General features: G+C 34.5%; 1 protein-coding gene across 1 annotated transcript in view; it reads left to right on the top strand.

Moving 5' to 3' along the window:
• The first annotated feature begins 16,488 nt into the window (after positions 1-16,488).
• The window catches only part of RTTN (rotatin), a 213,390-nt gene continuing 207,701 nt past the window's right edge, over positions 16,489-22,177 (top strand). The window contains exons 1-3 of the mRNA XM_023496275.2: positions 16,489-16,757; positions 17,156-17,343; positions 19,871-20,072. Of these exons, the coding sequence (XP_023352043.1) occupies positions 16,727-16,757; positions 17,156-17,343; positions 19,871-20,072 (421 nt within the window). The 5' untranslated portion in view covers positions 16,489-16,726. The remainder of the gene's footprint in view (positions 16,758-17,155; positions 17,344-19,870; positions 20,073-22,177) is intronic.

Raw genomic sequence — 22,177 nt, 5'->3', positions numbered from 1 at the left:
GAGACTCTCAGTCCAAGCAGGATGATGGGTGTGGTGTGCTGATCAATCATCAAAGCTTCCAATGGGCTGATCCTGGTCCCAGAAACAGTTCAATATTGCAATTTGACCAAAATCTAGAACAAAAAACCAAATCTAACAAATGAAGGTTAGAATAGTCTGCTACAAAATGTGAAAAGGGCAGTATGGCCAGCAGCTTCCAATGCAAGGAGACATGCTTGTCTCACAGGACAGGAAAACAGCCATAGTCCCAATAAATAAAACAGCTGTTAGGTTTCACAGACAACTGTGCTAATTGTCCTCTCATTAATTAGAAACTTTTAAAAACCTGAATATCCATAGACACAATATCCAATAACAAATAGATGACCAGGCTAAATACTCATTCGCCCAAGTATTTAGGATATAATGATTACATATAACTAGATTGGAAACAGTATAGTATTATATAATTGAATTGCATAAATAGTTTCTATTGATCATTAGCTGTGATCAGTCACAGGAGGAAAAAACGCAGGGATATGACTGTAGTAAAATAGCTGATCCTTCAGCATATACAGGACAAAACAGCCTGAACTCAAGTTTTAATCCAGTTAACTATCCCAATAACTGTCAGAGGGGTGGGACTTTAAAACTCCCAAATAGTATTAACTACAAGCCCAAGAAATTTTATCTCCAATAACAAATCCCATTAACCAAAGCTTCACATAAATCCCAAACAGGTATTTACCATGATCTTATATTGATAACAATAAGAAATTTGTCCCATTAAGTTCACACAACTATCTTCCATATCCAAGCACATAGTTGTATATTAGTTGAACATTATACAAATAATTTTGCTTTAAAATGCCCAATACATAGAAAAATTCCAAATTGCATATTGTCCATAACAGAAACATTTTCAAAAGAACAAACTATTATTTCAAAGGCCCTTTAAATGACCTCAGGATGATGACCCAATACAATTAAATTTGTACAGAATATCCTATTCCCACATAAAAGAATTCAAGAAGTTCTTTAAAATATTAATTAATTAAACTTTTAGAAATAACCCTCACAAATTATAGATCACATTTATGACTATATTCCTTAACCAAGGAAACCATTATGTATCTAAAAAACCAAATATTTAGTCAATTAACGTGAAAGTAGTCCTGTCTCTTTAAATGATTTGCTTTATGCAGTGAGTCAAGCAGCAGCAACTTGACAAAAAACACACACACAAAAAACAAAGAAAAAAAACCAAAAAATGGCTGGAACATACAGTGGGGGAGAGGGAAGGGGAAGGGATTCCACATGGCCACCCTTCTGTATCAGGCATAATTGGGGAAAGGGGATTTCATGTGGCCACCCTTCCCCGACTCTACCTAAACTGCATGCCTAGAAAAAAGATTCCTTCCTGTTCCCCACTCAATTTTTCTCCATCCACCCATTAAAAACTTTCCTCCTTCCCTCTTGCTACACACTTTAAACAATTCCCAAACCAAAAACCTTTCTAACTAGATGCTCCATTGCTAAAGTAGCAGAAGGTGGTGGTGGGGAGAAGAAGGTGAGTTTCATCTTCCTCTCCTGTTTCTTCCTCCCCCACCTAACCTCTATTTCTTCCCAAATACCTTCCCAATACTTTCTCTCCCCTTCTCTCTTAAATCACCTTCATTCTCCTGTCCTTTCCCTTCAAAACTTTTAAGATTCACAATACAGTGAATAGCTAAATAACTCCATACAGCATAACTTATAATACTTGCAAATTACCCAAAACTTACAATGTTAACAAATTACCCAATGTTTCAAAAGGTAACATAAACTGAATCAAATCAAATACAGTTTTTAAAAAAGTTTTTTTCTTTCTTCTGCCTGAGTGTTCTCACAGCAATTAGCATCTCTCTTATCTCTAGAGTTTTTATTGCCCAGCCCAAGCCAAGCTTGGATTTTATTGCTTTTCCCCTCCTCTCTAACTAGCAGGCTGCTTTTTTTTTTTTTTTTTGAAAGAAAAACTTTTCTGCCAGTCTTAAAATAGTCAAGTTTTTTTTTTCTGTTCTTTTTACTTACAAATTAGTACAACAGATTAAAAAGTTTAAAATCACAAGCAATTTTTATACTAAGCACAGTTGCAACATTGAAATGACCAATTCTTAATCTTATTCTTAAAACTTTGACAGAGCTCTTTAACCAACAAAACAGACAGACAAGAAACACAGTGCACAAATCACACAGAAATAGACGGCACAAAACATTAAACAAAACATTTAATACACAGACTAAGTAAGGGCTTTTCCCCAGGAATAGCCCTGAGGGAAGTTTGTTTCAGCTTGAGATTCTTCCCTTCCAGAATTCAAATGGAGCTTTTCTAAGCTTCTAAACCCCAGTTTGTTGCCTTTCTCTGTCTTTACAGAGAATGTCCAGAGACAACCAGATAGTGCCCAAAGGCACCCAAACCAGATAGTGCCAAAAAGATACTTAAAATCAAATAACCAGAAACAGAACCATAACCCGATGGTATCAACAGCTGCATCCAGCAGTACCACCTGGAATTTTACAATTCATCAATCTAATATCTGGAGAACTGAAGCTAGCACAGACAGAACAGACAGACAGAAAACCACTTACCCTGCAGAGATTTTAAAACAGACTCTCCTTTGGCTAAATGGAGGCATCTGCAGTAAGTCTTGTCTCATCTGAGAAATTGTTCCCTTCTAGGAGACTCTGGAGAAATCCAGAGGGCTAGCCTTTTCCTAACAAAAAGTCCAAATCTCAGCCAATCCAATGCCCAAAGAGGAGACCCGAAGGTCTCTAATCTCTAATTCTGCTCTCATATCTCTCTGGGAAGCCTCTAAATGTGATGCTGGAGAAACTGAGGCAAGATAGAGATTAGAGAGTTTTTATTATTTTATTTGAGAGGGAGAGATTGTGCTAGGAGCATGTTGCCCCTAGGGCTGATGTTTCAAAGCATCCAGCAGCAAATGTGATTTCTCAATGACATATATATATGGCTCTAAGCTCAGGTAGCTAAACAGAGGTGGGGGTGGGGAAGAAGGGGTAGAGGAGAGAGGGGTGGAGTCTAAACTCTGGTGAGTGGGAATCTCCAGGCAGGGACCATCAATCCAGTTCTGAAAGGTTGGGGTTAGGACTATAAGGATTTAAGATGTGTCCAACTAGAGCCAGGAAGTCTGAGACTTACAGATACAGACAATGCCAATAGGGTATTTGAGGTAGGACATCTGGAGTCTTATCTTCTGGAATGTCAGATCTCCATAACTCTAATTATCTCAGTTCTAATGAGCAGAAAAGGGGGGTTGCAACCAAGGGGATTGAGGCAGAACAATTCAAGGAAACTGAGACAAGACGAGGCAGGACAATTTAGGGAAACTGAGGCAGGACAATAAAAGGGAACTGTAGCACAATAATAGTTAAAATGCTTCAATATTTTTCAGATTCCAACAGTTCTTTCTCTGGAGGTGGATAATATTTTTTACCATGAGTCCTTTGGAATTGTCTTGGATCACTGTATTGCCGAGACTAAGTCATCCACAGTTGATCATCATACGTGATTGCTGCTATTGTATTAAATATTCTGATTCTGTTCATTTTACTTTGAATCAGTTCCTATAAATTCAGATTTTCTGGAAATCTGCCTGCTTATCATTTCTTAAAGGACAATAGTATTCCATCACAATGATATATCATAACTTGTTTAGCCATTCCCCAATTGATGGCATCTCCTCAATCTCCAATTGTTTGCCATCACCTATGTGACCTTAAGCTCTGGGGACAATCACAAGCTGAATATGCTAGGAGTAATAGTTGCCAAAGATCTTAGCTCTTCACCTCATGAGGCAAAGAGGGAATGTTCTTATGCTTCCCCAATAAACTATGGTATTTATCAGTAGAGCTATTTGAACATAGGAAGGAACATACTCTAGAGATATAGAGAGGCAATAACTCTAGGATAAGGGCTGCTTCAAGGAATAGGATTTCTAGTAATATCTGATTTGGAAGCAAGAAAGGGCTAGCCCTGGAAATTTAGCATTGAGTTCTCTGCAGACTCTGAGTAAACTATCCAGAAGAGATTATTTGCCCAGGAGGAACGTAGTGAGATCTCTACAAGAAAAGAAAGGCCTTCCAAAGTTTAGCAGTACTGGAAGAGAATGGAAAAAATGTTTATATGGTACCTAAAATATGCTAGACTTTTTATGAATCTCTCATTTGGTCCTCACAATCTTGTAAGGTAGGTGCTATTATCTTCATTTTATATTTGAGGAAACTGAGGTAAACAGATATTAGGTAATTTTTCCAGGGTCACACAGTTAGTGGAGTGTCTGAGATTGGATTTAAATTCAATTCTTCCTGAATTTTGGCCCAGAGCTCTATCTACTCTCCTTGCTAGAGATCTCCTGAAGGAATGACTAGTGTTAGCCACATGTTCTTATATATATACCTTTGTGCTCTGTTTGAAGCCACTCTTTCCTCTATGTATATTAATGGGTGAAAGAGTTCTAAGCTTCTGGGGCAGAATAATTTATATCTATCATTTTCATCATACCATATTACTATATGACTTTTGCTAAGAGCTTTTTGGGCTTATTGTCTGATTGTTATTGGAAAGCATACAGGTAGAGGCTTGTGGGGAATCCAAAAAATAAAGTTTGAATTTATGAGAGTAATATCTACTCTTCTGGAAGGTAGCCCAAACGGACTGCTTCACTTTCATTCAAATCAATGATAAAAATGCTGAACAGTATACCACCTAAATGCCTATATAACTCCATTTGAGACACTTCTCCATAGTGACATCTATGTAGTCATATTTCAATCTAGTCTTTCAAACATCTCCACATCAACTGAACCCTATTATTCTCTCTCCTATTCTAACTTTAATTCTCTTATTAATCTAACTCCATCACATCTTTCAATTTTGTCTTGGAAATATCTTGAATGACTGTCAGGTACCTTGCTGAAATCCATGTGTTGGATTTATACATTCCTGTGATGTCAGTTCATTAGCCCTGTAAAAAAAGAAAATGTGTATGTATATATATATATTACATCAGATTACTTGCTGTCTTGGGGAGATGGGAGCATCTCCCCAAAGAAGGAAGAACAAGGAAGGAAAGAAAGGAAAACAAATTTGGCATTCAAAATCATATAAAAATAAATGTCAAAAACTATCTTCACATGTAATTGGAAAAAAATAAAATACTAAGTGAAAAAAAATTAAAAAATTGAAAAAGAGAAAGAAAATTATATTAATGTGATATGAACTGTTTTTGATGATTCATATTGGATTTTAATGTTCATTACTACAGTTTAAAAAAACGTTTTCAAACCATTCCTTACTAGAACATTCTAACAATTTTCTATGTAATAAAATCAAGCTTTCTGGCCTATTTTTTTTTTTAGAGGATCTACAATTTTTTCTTTCTGAAATTTAGAAAACTTGCCTATTTTTAGTCATATAACTCCTTTTCTCTTATGCATGACTTCTTTTAAATATATGCTTTATTGATATTTCTACATTGTTGTCACTTCTCAATAATCCCTTCCCCTGTCCCAATTTGCCTCTCCATTGTAACAAATAAGCATAATTAAGCAAAACAAAATGACACATCTTCCATATTTGACAGTACAGTTCTTATTTTGTACATAGATTCTATAACATCTTGTAGGAGGTGTGTTTTACAGGCAATATTCTACATTGCACTCATCAGACTTGCAGTTTGTTGACGTCGATTCCCTTAGTTACTTGCCCAAGGCTGAAACAAAGTGTACATAAATCCATCAATATGGGAGGCATTACATATAATTACATAAGCACATAGCAATATAACACAGGCTAGTAGTAATGTAACAAATAACATGAATCAACATGAGAATTTGTACATGTCCATAAGTCCTAGAAATAGTCCAAAAGGAACCCATTGTCCATTAGTTCATGTGCCAGGAATCCAATAATTCCTGGAAGCTCTAAAGTATTGCAATAGTCTCAATAATAATTTTTCATCTTACGGAATCCAGTGATTCTTGCTGGTTTTTCAACAACTTGAAATAGTCTCATCTTGTGTTAGGAAATCCAATGATTCCTAAAGATTTTAGAGTTCTTTTAACAGTCTCATTGTCAGCCATGCTCTGTCAGATGTTTCTTAAATCTTCTCCTTTGTTTTGAAGAACTTGAAACAGTCTCATCTTGTGTTAGAAATTCAATGACTCCTGAAGATTTTAAAGTTATTTTAACAGTCTCATTGTCAGCCATGCTCCTTCAGTGTCAGATGTTTCTTAAATTTTTTCCTTTGTTTAGAGGTTTTTCTCTTTTTCTGTTTCTCTCTGATGGACAAGGCGAATACGGCTCATTGGCACCCATCTGATTCCTTCTCCACCTGAGGAGATACAAGCAAACCCTCTTCTCCAAGCAGTTAATCTATCTGGTCCCTTCCATTCACCACTTTCTGGATCTCTCCACATCACCTGGTGATTATTTAAAGATGGTGGAGCTGCTCTCACTGGACATTGCTCTTCTGGTGGGTTATAAAACCTGTCTGCTGGAGTCAGTGCATCTTTATCAAAAATGAAAAAATTAATGGTATAGAGAACCAAATTTAGAAGTTTTCTAGGGTTACCTGTGGTTCCCCCTTTCTTTTGTTTTTGGAGGAGTGTCTTAATGTCTCTGTTTCTTCTTTCTATGATTGCCTGACCTTGAGGATTAAAGGGTATGCCAGTGGTGTGTAAAATCTTATACTGTGCACAAAAGTGTTCAAAATGTTTGGAAGTATACGCGGGTTTATTATCTGTTTTTATTTCTTGTGGCACGCCCATAATTGGGAATGCTTGTATGAGGAATTCTGTGAACACTCGGGCTGTCTCTTTTGCTGCTAGCATTGCAAAAGTGAATCCTGAAAAGGTGTCTACCACAACATGGATAAAAGACAGATGACCAAAAGATTTATAATGGGTCACATCCATTTGCCAGATTTCATTGGGTCTCAAACCACAATGGTTCTTCCCTAGAGGGAGCGTAGGAGAGTGGAAAGGAAGGCAAGCTGTACAGCTTTTTACTATGCTCCTAGCTTCCTCTTTTCTTATCCCAAATTGTAAACACAAAGCTCGAGCAGCCTGATGGTATTTAAAATGGGATTCCTGGGCCTCCTGAAATAAAGGAGTACTAGATAACATAGTTAAAAGGCTATCTGCCTTTGAATTTCCATCAAAAATAAGACCTGGAAGTCCACTGTGTGAGTGGACATGCAAGATATAGATCTCACCTGGATGCTTTCTCACTTGCTCTTGAAGTTCCTTAAAGAGCTGATATATATTAGAAGCTGCAAATTTTATTTGGGCTGTGGCAATTCTTTGTACCACACCTACTGAATAGGCTGAATCAGATATTATATTTATATTGCCTGGGTAATAAGTGAGAGCTAGCATTATTCCAAATAATTCGTTCTGCTGAGAGGACTGAAAAGGAGTTCTGACTATTCTTTTTATTGTTAAATCATGAGAGTATTCAGCACAAATATTTTGTTTAGATGCATCTGTAAAGATAGTCGGTCCTTTAAGAGGAACCTTAGAAACCTTCTCAAAAATCCATTGCCAATTATGCAATAGTCTGGTTATCTTTAATGGAGACCCGTTTGCAAAATTTGGAGCTGTGGCCAATAAAATTTGCCACTCTGGGATGGTTTTGCAGCATACATTAATTTGTGCATTAGTATAAAAAGTGTTTATCTTATCAGGTCTTGTCCCAGATAATTGTACTGCTCCCTTAATGGCTTTTAATAAAATTCTAGCCACAAAAAGAAAGGGGGAGCCACAGGTAACCCTAGGGAACTTCTAAATTTAGTTCTCTATGCCATTAATTTTTAAATTTTTGATAAAGATGCACTAACTGCCAGCAGACAGGTTTTATAACCCACTAGAAGAGCAATGTCCAATGAGAGCAGCTCCACTATCTTTAGATAAACACCAGGTGATGTGAAGAGATCCAGAAAGTGGTGAATGGAAGCGACCAGACAGTTAACCTATAGGTTAACTGCTTGGGGAAGAGGGTTTGTTTGTATCTTCACAGGTAGAGAAGGAATCAGATGGGTGCCAACGAGCCGTATTCACCTTGTCCATCAGAGAGAAACAGAAAAAGAGAAAAACCTCTAAACAAAGGAGAAAATTTAAGAAACATCTGACACTGAAGGAGCATGGCTGACAATGAGACTGTTAAAATAACTTTAAAATCTTCAGGAGTCATTGGATTTCTAACACAAGATGAGACTGTTTCAAGTTCTTCAAAACAAAGGAGAAGATTTAAGAAACATCTGACAGAGCATGGCTGACAATGAGACTGTTAAAAGAACTCTAAAATCTTTAGGAATCATTGGATTTCCTAACACAAGATGAGACTATTTCAAGTTGTTGAAAAACCAGCAAGAATCACTGGATTCCATAAGATGAAAAATTGTTGATGAGACTATTGCAGTACTTCAGAGTTTCTGGGAATTATTGGATTCTTGGCACATGAACTAATGGACAATGGGTTCCTTTTGGACTATTTTTAGGACTTACTGACATGTATAATTCTGTATGTTAATTCACGTTATGAAAAATTGTTTACTTCAAAGCTTTCAGGAATTATTGGATTCCTGGCACATGAACTAAGGGACAATGGGTCCTTTTGGACTATTTCTAGGACTTATGGACATGTACAAATTTTCATGTTGATTCATATTATTTGTTACATTACTACTAGCCTGTGTTATATTGCTATGTGCTTATGTAATTATATGTAATGCCTCCCATATTGATGGATTTATGTACACCTTGTTTCATACCTTGTTTCAAGTTCTGGCCCATAACATCTCCTCGTAGGATCAGATTAATCATACTGAACCATGATAAATTAGGTAATTATTATCTCTATCAACTCTAATGACTTACCAGTTTGTAAAGATTCCAACACAGGGTCACACAGCTAGGAAGTGTTAAGTGTCTGAGATTGAATTTGAACTCAGGTCCTCCTGACTACAGGGCTGGTGCTTTAATCTAGCTGCCCCTATGCATGACTTTTTAAAGATCATGATCCACTGGGTCACAGCAAGCACATCTACCGTTTAAAATTTTTTATTTGAATTTGATGACTTTAATTTACTGAGGATAGTTAGATGTTCTCTTAATATATCCTCATTTATCTTGGTTTTCAACTCCCTGGAAGTTTTTTGTTTCATTCCTCCCAATCTGAAGATTGTTCTCTTTGTTATAATATATAGAAGCAAAGTATGAATAGACTTCTGCTTTCCCTGTCACTTGTTTTCATTATATCCCCTCAGTGTTTTTCTTTTCAGTCCTTGCTTCTAATATTGGTAAGAAAAATTCCTTGTTCTTAGCATTCACTGTCAACTTCAGCTTATTCTGAGCGTTTATGCTCCTGATGATATTCTTACTGATTACTTTTTTTGATTAATTTTTAGTTATTTGACCTTTCTATCATCATTTTCTATATATATATTTTAAAAATCTAATTTAATGAGCAGAAGCAGATCATTATACACAGCAACAAGAAGATTATATAATGTTCAATTCTGATGGATGTGGTTCTCTTTAACAATGAGATGATTCAGACTAGTTCCACTGATCATGTGATGGAGAAAGCCATCTATATCCAGAGAAAGAATTGTGGGAACTGAGTGTGGTTCACAACATAGCATTTTCACTCTTTTTGTTGTTGTTTGCTTGCATTTTGTTTTATTTTCTCATTTTTTTTTTTTCCGGTTTGATTTGATTTTTCAAGTATAGCAAGAGAATTGTATAAATATGTATGTACATACTGGATTTAACATTTATTTCTACCATGTTTGGCAAAAAAAACAAAACAAAAAACCCAAAACCAAAACCCAACAACCTAATTTAACAAGTAGTTTCCTATGCTTACTTATTAGTTTCTTGAGATCACGTCTCTTATTCCAAATTGAAGTTGCTTTTGTTTTTCTATCAAAATTTTATTATTGAGCTTTCTGTCTTTCTATAAAATGTTTTTTTATGTTTAGGCTCCCCTTTCTTGCCTTGGTGAAAGACTCTGTCTAAGTGCATAAGATATTTCTAGAGACTTTGGGAATTTGGGCAATATTTAATAATAGCTTTTTATTTTCAATATCTATGCAAAGATAGTTTTCAACATTAACTAGAGCAAAAGTTTGTGTTCTAATTTTTTCCCCTTCCTTTCTCCCTCCTTCCTCCCCTAGAGAGCAAGGAATCCAATATATGTCAATCATATGCTGTATGTATTTCCACATTTATCATGCTGCACAAGAAAAATCAGATCAAAAAGGTAAAAAAAATGAGAAAAAAAAGCAAGCAAACAACAACAAAAAAGGTGAAAATACTATGTTGTGGTCCACATTCAATCCCCACATTCCTCTTTCTCAATGCAGATGGCTTTCTCCATCACAAGTCTATTGGAATTGGTTGGGCAGAATTTAAATAGCAAAAGCTACTCATGCTATAGTGAAGAGAACACCACTTTAGTTCTTTAAGTATTTTATTATATTAGGTTCAAGCTTTTCATATATAAAATAAGGCTATCAGATTAGGTTTCCTCTAAGATGTCTTCCACTTCAAGTGTTGTAAAGTTAATGCTTCTAACCAGTAACCATGTACCATTTTGCCTGTTTTAAGTAGCATTTTCTTCACATTATACGACTGAATAAAGTTTTAAAAAAACTTTTTAATTATGAGGTTTCCTCTAAGATGTCTTCCACTTCAAGTGTTGTAAAGTTAATGCTTCTAACCAGTAACCATGTACCATTTTGCCTGCTTTAAGTAGCATTTTCTTCACATTATATGACTGAATAAAGTTTTAAAAAAACTTTTTAATTATGAGGTTTCCTCTAAGATGTCTTCCACTTCAAGTGTTGTAAAGTTAATGCTTCTAACCAGTAACCATGTACCATTTTGCCTGTTTTAAGTAGCATTTTCTTCACATTATACGACTGAATAAAGTTTTAAAAAAACTTTTTAATTATGAGGTTTCCTCTAAGATGTCTTCCACTTCCAGTGTTGTAATGTTAATACTTCTAACCAGTAACTATTTACCATTTTGCCTATTTTAAGGAGCATTTTCTTCACATTATACGACTGAATAAAGTTTTAAGAAAACTTTTTAATTATGAGGTTTCCTCTAAGATGTCTTCCACTTCCAGTGTTGTAATGTTAATACTTCTAACCAGTAACTATTTACCATTTTGCCTATTTTAAGGAGCATTTTCTTCACATTATACAACTGAATAAAGTTTTAAGAAAACTTTTTAATTATGAGGTTTCCTCTAAGATGTCTTCCACTTCCAGTGTTGTAATGTTAATACTTCTAACCAGTAACTATTTACCATTTTGCCTATTTTAAGGAGCATTTTCTTCACATTATACGACTGAATAAAGTTTTAAGAAAACTTTTTAATTATGAGGTTTCCTCTAAGATGTCTTCCACTTCCAGTGTTGTAATGTTAATACTTCTAACCAGTAACTATTTACCATTTTGCCTATTTTAAGGAGCATTTTCTTCACATTATACGACTGAATAAAGTTTTAAGAAAACTTTTTAATTATGAGGTTTCCTCTAAGATGTCTTCCACTTCCAGTGTTGTAATGTTAATACTTCTAACCAGTAACTATTTACCATTTTGCCTATTTTAAGGAGCATTTTCTTCACATTATACGACTGAATAAAGTTTTGAAAACTTTTTAATTATGAGGTTTCCTCTAAGATGTCTTCCACTTCCAGTGTTGTAATGTTAATTCTTCTAACCAGTAACTATTTACCATTTTGCCTATTTTAAGGAGCATTTTCTTCACATTATACGACTGAATAAAGTTTTAAAAAACTTTTTAATTATGAGGTTTCCTCTAAGATGTCTTCCACTTCCAGTGTTGTTGTTAATACTTCTAACCAGTAACTTTTACCATTTTGCCTATTTTAAGGAGCATTTTCTTCACATTATACGACTGAATAAAGTTTTAAGAAAACTTTTTAATTATGAGGTTTCCTCTAAGATGTCTTCCACTTCCAGTGTTGTAATGTTAATACTTCTAACCAGTAACTATTTACCATTTTGCCTATTTTAAGGAGCATTTTCTTCACATTATACGACTGAATAAAGTTTTAAGAAAGCTTTTTAATTATGAGGTTTCCTCTAAGATGTCTTCCACTTCCAGTGTTGTAATGTTAATACTTCTAACCAGTAACTATTTACCATTTTGCCTATTTTAAGGAGCATTTTCTTCACATTCGACTGAATAAAGTTTTAAAAAACTTTTAATTATGAGGTTTCCTCTAAGATGTCTTCCACTTCCAGTGTTGTAATGTTAATACTTCTAACCAGTAACTATTTACCATTTTGCCTATTTTAAGGAGCATTTTCTTCACATTATACGACTGAATAAAGTTTTAAGAAAACTTTTTAATTATGAGGTTTCCTCTAAGATGTCTTCCACTTCCAGTGTTGTAATGTTAATACTTCTAACCAGTAATATTTACCATTTTGCCTATTTTAAGGAGCATTTTCTTCACATTATACGACTGAATAAAGTTTTAAGAAAACTTTTTAATTATGAGGTTTCCTCTAAGATGTCTTCCACTTCCAGTGTTGTAATGTTAATACTTCTAACCAGTAACCATGTACCATTTTGCCTATTTTAAGGAGCATTTTCTTCACATTATACGACTGAATAAAGTTTTAAGAAAACTTTTTAATTATGAGGTTTCCTCTAAGATGTCTTCCACTTCCAGTGTTGTAATGTTAATACTTCTAACCAGTAACTATTTACCATTTTGCCTATTTTAAGGAGCATTTTCTTCACATTATACAACTGAATAAAGTTTTAAGAAAACTTTTTAATTATGAGGTTTCCTCTAAGATGTCTTCCACTTCCAGTGTTGTAATGTTAATACTTCTAACCAGTAACTATTTACCATTTTGCCTATTTTAAGGAGCATTTTCTTCACATTATACGACTGAATAAAGTTTTAAGAAAACTTTTTAATTATGAGGTTTCCTCTAAGATGTTTTCCACTTCCAGTGTTGTAATGTTAATATTTCTAACCAGTAACTATTTACCATTTTGCCTATTTTAAGAAGCATTTTCTTCACATTATACGACTGAATAAAGTTTTAAGAAAACTTTTTAATTATGAGGTTTCCTCTAAGATGTCATCCACTTCCAGTGTTGTAATGTTAATACTTCTAACCAGTAACTATTTACCATTTTGCCTATTTTAAGGAGCATTTTCTTCACATTATACGACTGAATAAAGTTTTAAGAAAACTTTTTAATTATGAGGTTTCCTCTAAGATGTCTTCCACTTCCAGTGTTGTAATGTTAATACTTCTAACCAGTAACTATTTACCATTTTGCCTATTTTAAGGAGCATTTTCTTCACATTATACAACTGAATAAAGTTTTAAGAAAACTTTTTAATTATGAGGTTTCCTCTAAGATGTCTTCCACTTCCAGTGTTGTAATGTTAATACTTCTAACCAGTAACCATGTACCATTTTGCCTATTTTAAGGAGCATTTTCTTCACATTATACGACTGAATAAAGTTTTAAGAAAACTTTTTAATTATGAGGTTTCCTCTAAGATTCTTCCACTTCCAGTGTTGTAATTTAATCTTTAACCGTAACCATGCCATTTGCCTATTTTAAGGGGCATTTTCTTACATTTACATGTAAAGTTTTTAAAACTTTTTTATAGTTTCCTCTAAGATGTCTTCCACTTCCAGTGTTGTAATGTTAATACTTCTAACCAGTAACTATTTACCATTTTGCCTATTTTAAGGAGCATTTTCTTCACATTATACGACTGAATAAAGTTTTAAGAAAACTTTTTAATTATGAGGTTTCCTCTAAGATGTCTTCCACTTCCAGTGTTGTAATGTTAATACTTCTAACCAGTAACTATTTACCATTTTGCCTATTTTAAGGAGCATTTTCTTCACATTATACGACTGAATAAAGTTTTAAGAAAACTTTTTAATTATGAGGTTTCCTCTAAGATGTCTTCCACTTCCAGTGTTGTAATGTTAATACTTCTAACCAGTAACCATGTACCATTTTGCCTATTTTAAGGAGCATTTTCTTCACATTATACGACTGAATAAAGTTTTAAAAAAACTTTTTAATTATGAGGTTTCCTCTAAGATGTCATCCACTTCCAGTGTTGTAATGTTAATACTTCTAACCAGTAACTATTTACCATTTTGCCTATTTTAAGGAGCATTTTCTTCACATTATACGACTGAATAAAGTTTTAAGAAAACTTTTTAATTATGAGGTTTCCTCTAAGATGTCTTCCACTTCCAGTGTTGTAATGTTAATACTTTAACCAGTAACTATTTACCATTTTGCCTATTTTAAGGAGCATTTTCTTCACATTATACGACTGAATAAAGTTTTAAGAAAACTTTTTAATTATGAGGTTTCCTCTAAGATGTTTTCCACTTCCAGTGTTGTAATGTTAATATTTCTAACCAGTAACTATTTACCATTTTGCCTATTTTAAGGAGCATTTTCTTCACATTATACAACTGAATAAAGTTTTAAGAAAACTTTTTAATTATTAGGTTTCCTCTAAGATGTCTTCCACTTCCAGTGTTGTAATGTTAATACTTCTAACCAGTAACCATGTACCATTTTGCCTATTTTAAGGAGCATTTTCTTCACATTATACGACTGAATAAAGTTTTAAAAAAACTTTTTAATTATGAGGTTTCCTCTAAGATGTCATCCACTTCCAGTGTTGTAATGTTAATACTTCTAACCAGTAACTATTTACCATTTTGCCTATTTTAAGGAGCATTTTCTTCACATTATACGACTGAATAAAGTTTTAAAAAAACTTTTTAATTATGAGGTTTCCTCTAAGATGTCATCCACTTCCAGTGTTGTAATGTTAATACTTCTAACCAGTAACTATTTACCATTTTGCCTATTTTAAGGAGCATTTTCTTCACATTATACGACTGAATAAAGTTTTAAGAAAACTTTTTAATTATGAGGTTTCCTCTAAGATGTCTTCCACTTCCAGTGTTGTAATGTTAATACTTCTAACCAGTAACTATTTACCATTTTGCCTATTTTAAGGAGCATTTTCTTCACATTATACGACTGAATAAAGTTTTAAGAAAACTTTTTAATTATGAGGTTTCCTCTAAGATGTCTTCCACTTCCAGTGTTGTAATGTTAATACTTAACCAGTAACTATTTACCATTTTGCCTATTTTAAGGAGCATTTTCTTCACATTATACGACTGAATAAAGTTTTAAGAAAACTTTTTAATTATGAGGTTTCCTCTAAGATGTCTTCCACTTCCAGTGTTGTAATGTTAATATTTAACCAGTAACTATTTACCATTTGCCTATTTTAAGGACATTTTCTTCCATTACGACTGAAAAAGTTTTAAGAAAACTTTTTAATTATAGGTTTCCTCTAAAAGTTTTTCCACTTGTGTTTATTTAATATTTCTAAATCATTTCCATTTTGCCTATTTTAAGGAGCATTTTCTTCACATTATACAACTGAATAAAGTTTTAAGAAAACTTTTTATTTATGAGGTTTCCTCTAAGATGTCTTCCACTTCCAGTGTTGTAATGTTAATACTTCTAACCAGTAACTATTTACCATTTTGCCTATTTTAAGGAGCATTTTCTTCACATTATACGACTGAATAAAGTTTTAAGAAAACTTTTTAATTATTACCTATTAATTAGTTTAAGCAATCTTAGAAAGGAACAAATGAAATTAAAGTATTTCATTGCAATTTCTTTATCAATCACAGTTGACAGTAATTCTTAGTTGTAATTTAGTGTGTGCATACCCTAAAAATATTTTTTTTACTGAACTCATCTTATGCAGTCATGTATTGACCATTTATAATATAGTATTCATATTTGGCAGTTTTTTTTAGCCATATTTAAATCATTATGCTTTTTTCTTTTATCATTTTTTCTTTCTAGGTAAGATTTCATTAATATTTTGCTTATATATATATATATATTTTTTTTTTTTTTTCTGGTAAGATTCTGTTTCCTTCCAAACTTTCTATGGTAAGAGATCTCTCCTCTAATTGTTTCGCTTAGCCAATGGCATTCAAAAGATTCTTAACCTTCCTATTACTCCAAACAAGTGCATTTCACGCAGGACTTCTAGCCAAACTCAGGAAGGGGCCCTCTCTTTCCTCAAGCTCAACAGCGAGAGCAAAGGGGGCGGAGCCATAGCTGGCGGGACGTCGAGGGGCGGAGCCATATGGTAGGCGGGACCTCAAGCTCCGCCCCTATCTTCGACCCCGCCGAAGAACCCGCTTTCCGTGAAGCGCCGCCCACGACACTACAGTCTCCCGGAGAAAGGGACGAATCCTGAACAGTATGTTGCTTCGTTTCTCGGCCAATTAGGACGCAAAGAGACGTGTTGGTAAAAAGCCTACAACTCCCGAAGTGCATCGCGGCTGCAGGGGGTTCCTTCCTCCCGTACTTTTCTTATCCTTCCTTCCCCTGTACAACATTGTTCGCATCTCTGTAGCTACGCCAAGCGTCCTTCCTGAGCCCCGCTAGGGGTCTTGGGTGCTCTTTCCTTTTCTCGGAGCCCATTCCGTCACCCGGGGCGTCGCCGTTTCCGCGGGGACAACAATCGCGGCCGGACACCCTCTGTGGCGCGGAGGTTGAATGCGAAGCTGAGGCTGCGAGTTTCGGGGGGCACGAAATGGCTTTGTTGGGGCTGATCAGGAAATTGGGTAACCTGCTGTCGACCCCCCAAGCGTTCTCCGGCCGTGTCCTGAGCCCTTCTCGGTCCTCTCCACCTTTCCTTCTTTCCTTTTTCTTCTTTCCTCCCTTTCTGAGTGCTCCGGAGCACCGTGGTCCCGATGGCCCCGGCACACCTGAGTCTCCCAGAAATGGCTTTGCGATAAACAGCTTGTTCCCAGCCCTAAGAAACCGAGCTGTTAATTGTGATCGACTTCCTAAGAGACGAATTATGCCGTCCTCCCCGCCCCTCCCTCCTTCCTGCCCTTCCTTCAGTGCCATCTGGAGGTCTGACCTGCCTTAGGATCTTGATGCTAAAACGGCACTAAGGCTTTTGGAGATTCCTTGTATTGGATTCCCGAATGAGGTTTGTATTGTCATTTCTTGACAGGTCATCCTCTGGCAGAGATAAGAGAGAGGGCGCTCAAGAGTATTCTCTGCAAGGTGGAACACAATTTGATTTCTTGTGTTGAACTTGTACAGGAGAAACTTCTTTTTATTTATTTACTGGAATGGTTCAATTTTCCTACTGTTCCCATGAAAGAAGAGGTTCTGAACTTACTCAGCAATTTGGTTAAGGTAAGAGCATCCTGGAATATTAAAGAATTTCATCAAATAATTTAATTCAGCCACAAGTTTACATTTATGAAGGGCGTTATAAATGAAATGCAAGACAATACCTTAAACTTTGGGGACATTTCTTCAGGTATTTTGATACAGTGTAGAAAGAGTGCTGGATCTGAAATCATAGGATCACAGTTTGAATCCCACCTTAATCACTTACTACTTTTGAGATTCTGGGCAAGGCACTGAATATTCTGGCCATCCAAATGAGCAAACTAGGGCTCAGAATATTTAGTGTCTTTAAAGTCCTAATAACTAATCTTTGTTATATTATCTTTGGTTCAGGAGGTGTGGGTTTTTTCATATGATTATAGTTTTAGAGCCAGAAGGGAGCTTGGAAATAATGGAGGCCAATCCCTTATTTTACAGATGAAGAAACAAGTACATATCCAGGGTCATATGCCTCGTCAGGTCTGAGGCTTTGAATTTAAGGCTTCTTGACTCCCAAGTGCAGTGCCCAGTCAAGTATATTTCCTGCTGTTCTCCAATTGTGTGGAGAACATTACAGTCATTCAGTGACTTAGTAGATAGATGAGTGGACAAAAAAAATTGGAGAAATTTATTGGAGAAAATTTTGGAGAAAATTGGAGAAAATTTTATCATTTGTAGCCCTCCAGAGAGTGAATTTCTGAGAATTTAGTCTTGTCCTCATAGGATAGAATAGGGCAGCTATTGGTGAAGTGAATAGATTGTTGGACCTAGAGTTAGGAAGATCCGAATTCAAATTTTGCTTCAGACACATCCTAGCTATGTGGTCCTGGGCAAGTTACTTAACTCAACCTTATTTTCCTCATCTGTAAAACAAGCTGGAGAAGGCTATATCAAACCACTTAAGTATCTTTGCCAAGAAAACTCTAAATGAGGCTATGAAGAGTCAGACATGACCAACTACTCACTACTACCACCACAACAACATAGAATAAAACGTGGATTCTCACCAGGCATATTTGAAGTTTCAAGGTGGCATAAGCTCTAGTGTTTATGTTCCTTTGGCATATCATTCTTTTTTTTTTTTTTATTTAATAGCCTTTTATTTACAGGATATATGCATGGGTAACTTTGGCATATCATTCTAAAACCAAAGTCACTTCTGGGTCACGATGAAGCTTTGAGTTAAATTTAGCATCAAAAAATGAAAAAATAAAAGATTGTCCCTATTATATGATGTCATTAGAATCGGATGGTGTCATAAAGATGAAAAATGATATAATTGCTACAAACTTAAGATTTTTTGTATAGAGTTGGAGGTGGGATGGTGTGGGATGTGGATAAGTTGCATATGTAGATAGATATCAGTTTTTGGAGGACTGGCCTAAATAAATTTGCAGAGACATGTCAGTAGCAGGTTGACCACTGAGTGGTGATTTTTCTGTTTTGACTAGAGCAACCCATGAGGAGCATTCACTAAGTTATAGAGAGGCTTGTAATTTGCATCAGTGATAGGACTGTTTCTATTCCTTGAAGTAATTACATGAAGAAGAAACACATATAAAAGTGATGCTGCTTACAATAGAGCATATGTTTTTCTTTGTGACTAGTGGTATATATTTTTGAATAGTAAAAATTAAGGGAAAATTGGTCAGTTGAATAAGAATTCAGTTCAATATATTAAGCATTTGCTATTTTCAAGGCTGTGTGTCGGAGATTTAAAGGCAAAAATAAAACAGCCCATGCTTGTAAGGAGCTTATGTTCTACTGGAAGATACAGCAAGTATGCATAGAAATATATGCAATATTAAACAGTAATTTCAAAAGCGGCAATTTGTTGATACTTGAGAGTAAAAAAAGATAAATCTCTTATAATAAGTGAACTCTTGCTGTTTTTTGAATGAAGTTAAGCATTTATTGAAATAGGAAATTGTAACTAATGCAAGAAAATGTGGCCAAGAAAGCTGTGTTATAAGGAGGGAGCCAGGTCTCTGACTACAAGTAGATAGAGAGAATAAAAAAGGAAACATTTTAAGATGAAAGTTAATTTGTTGCCTAAGGAGCAAGCATTCCAGAGAGCAGAGTGGAAGATGTGGAAAGCTTTAGAGTGGAATATTGTTAGGATTGTATTAAGGGGAATGGGAATAAGGTTGCAGTCAGTGGGGGATCAAGAACAGGTGCCAATAATAATTGGGAATACAAAATCACTAGGTTGGAGAAGGAGTCATGGGTTGAGAGTATGTTAAAACATTGAAGAATGGTTTCAGATAGTCTATTATTGTCCATAGAAGAGAAGTCTGGAAATTAAATTATCCCAGGAATCAGGCAGTAGTGCAATTCCTGTAGTTGTAGGAGGTCTGAAAGAGGTCATGGAGCTGATAAGTGAGAAGTAATGTGATAGCCTAACAGAAGAACCCAGGGTTATTCCTGGGCTGGAGTCCAAGATTTCTTTGAGGAGGAGGTGGGGATGATGTTCAGTGTTTTATCTTTGCCTGCATAAATTGTAATTGTTTTTGTTTATGAATATTCTCAAAAGATTGTCTTTTCATTTTAGCATCCATCTGCAGTCCAACATTTGTTTGATATTGGTGCATATGAATTCTTCTCCATGCTTCGTCCTAATGTGGATCCAGATTTGCAGGCTGAGATTGATGGTATTATGGATGGCCTATTTATTCTTCCTTCAGATGATTCTTCTCCATATCATCATTCTACATTTTTCCAAACCAAGCCATTTGTCTGTGGACCCAAAACTGGTAACCTAAAATTGATATAATATATGCTTTAAAAAAATTCTTATTTTCCTAAAGCTAACTGTTTCCTAAAGCTAAAGATGCATTTAAAAAAATAGGCTTTATACTCATCTTTATGAGGTACCTTTGTGTGTTTTTTATAGTGGAGGTTCAATTCTTGACACTGAAAACTTTAATTGTTGCTGTTTTAAATTTATTTCTTTTAAGTTTTTGGACAACTATTGCTGTCCAAAGGTTGAATTTATAAGTTAGCACTACATTGGAATAGGGGTTTGGAACAGTTGCTTGTAGCTATTCCTTTGAATGTTTTCTTTCTTGACATTCATAAAGATAGGTTCTTTTTTTTTTTTTTTTTTTTGAGATATTTAACAATTGTGACTTAAACTCAAACTGTGAGGCAGAGTTTATTCTACAATTAAAATATAGTTCCTCCACATAGTTTTTCCTTTAAGTCTTAAGCTATTTGATTTTAGTCAGATTTGGTGTTTAATTGTACATGATTATTAACATTCTGAGGACAGAGACCATTTTTACTCTTCAATTTGTACTTTTTACAATGCTGGGTATAGTCGGTACTTAAATTCTTGATGTTCGAATTTAGTGACGTGATTTGAAATAACTTTGAATTCATTTCTATATAGCAACACGAAGACACACGAAGTCTATAGAGTCAAAGTGAAAAGAAAATAAATTGTCAACATATTACAAATTTAAGTATTTATTGGCTTATTTCATTTAAAACTTGAATCAAATTGAGAAAATAAACATTTTACAATTCTAAAATGTACAATTTACTTGAGTATAAATTTTTAGTTTCCTATATTGTATTTCTGTAAAACATGGATTCATATGTAAAATAACACTTTGAATTATTTATTTTCTTTTGGGGTATTTGGAGGGAGAAGTGTCAAAGTGAACTATTTATGAACCAGAATAGTGAGATGATTTGAAAGGATATTTAGACTAGAAACAAAGACTTGGAAGCATACAACTATGTTTTTCAAACATTTGAAATATTTTCATTTTAAAGAGGATATGTTCTTTTTGATTTTGTAGAACAGAACAAGGAGCAGTTGGTGGAAGTTGTAAGGAAGCAGATTTCAGATCAATATAAGAACAAACTTCCTAAAAATTAGATCATTGAAAAAGTGGGATACATTATTTTACAAGATACCAAGTTCCTCAACAATGGAGATATGAAAGTAGAGGCTGGATAATTACTTGCTAGGAATATTGTAGAAAAAATTCAGACTTCATCTAAGAGTTATGCTAAGTGACAAATTTGGGGCCCTTGCAATTTAACTTTTATTAATTTTCAATTTTTTACTAACCAAATTTTTACTAACTTGCAACTTTTATTATTCTCTAGGTTTTATTTTTCTCTTTCACAAACTGAATATAATAATATTCTTCTAAATACCAGAAAGTGTTCTTTCAATTATGCCAGAGAAAGCATGGACAATTAATATTACGAATAATCAGAAACTTATTTTCATTCATTAGTTTTAACCTCTTCTGTAGCCAAGTTATTAGATACATAATATTGAATTGCCTTATTGTTGGTAACTAAGGACTAGTAAAAGTTCCATTGAAAAATAAAATAGTCCAAAGCTGTGCAAAGGCGTAGGTCCTGGGCTCTCTTTTTGCCTCTCTCTTACTTTGTCTTGGTTATTTTATACTGATCTTCTTTATACCTATCATTGTCTTGGTTATTTTATTAGTTTCCTTGACTTTACTGATCTTTATACCTATGATTTCCAGGTTCATCTCTCTAGCCCTAATCTTTCCTCTGAGTTTCTATCCTGCATTACTAACTACCTATTAAACATTTCATATTGGATGTCCTAGAGATATCCTAAACTCATATGTGAAACAGACTGTCCCTCAAACCATACCTCTTTTCTAAACTTTTTTATTGCTGTCAAAGCCACCATTATTCTTTTAATTTTTCAGGTTCTTAACTATGGAACTAACCTTGATTTCTCATTCATTATTCTCTCATTCCATATATCTAATCAGGTATCTTGCCATTTATACCTCCAAAATAGCTTATACAATCCCCTTCTCTATATTCATACATTCATTGCCCATCTTTAAACTATTGCAAT

This window comes from Sarcophilus harrisii, chromosome 1, assembly GCF_902635505.1.
Source record: "Sarcophilus harrisii chromosome 1, mSarHar1.11, whole genome shotgun sequence".
Lineage (NCBI taxonomy): Eukaryota > Metazoa > Chordata > Mammalia > Dasyuromorphia > Dasyuridae > Sarcophilus > Sarcophilus harrisii.
This window is presented reverse-complemented; position numbering and strand designations above follow the sequence as displayed.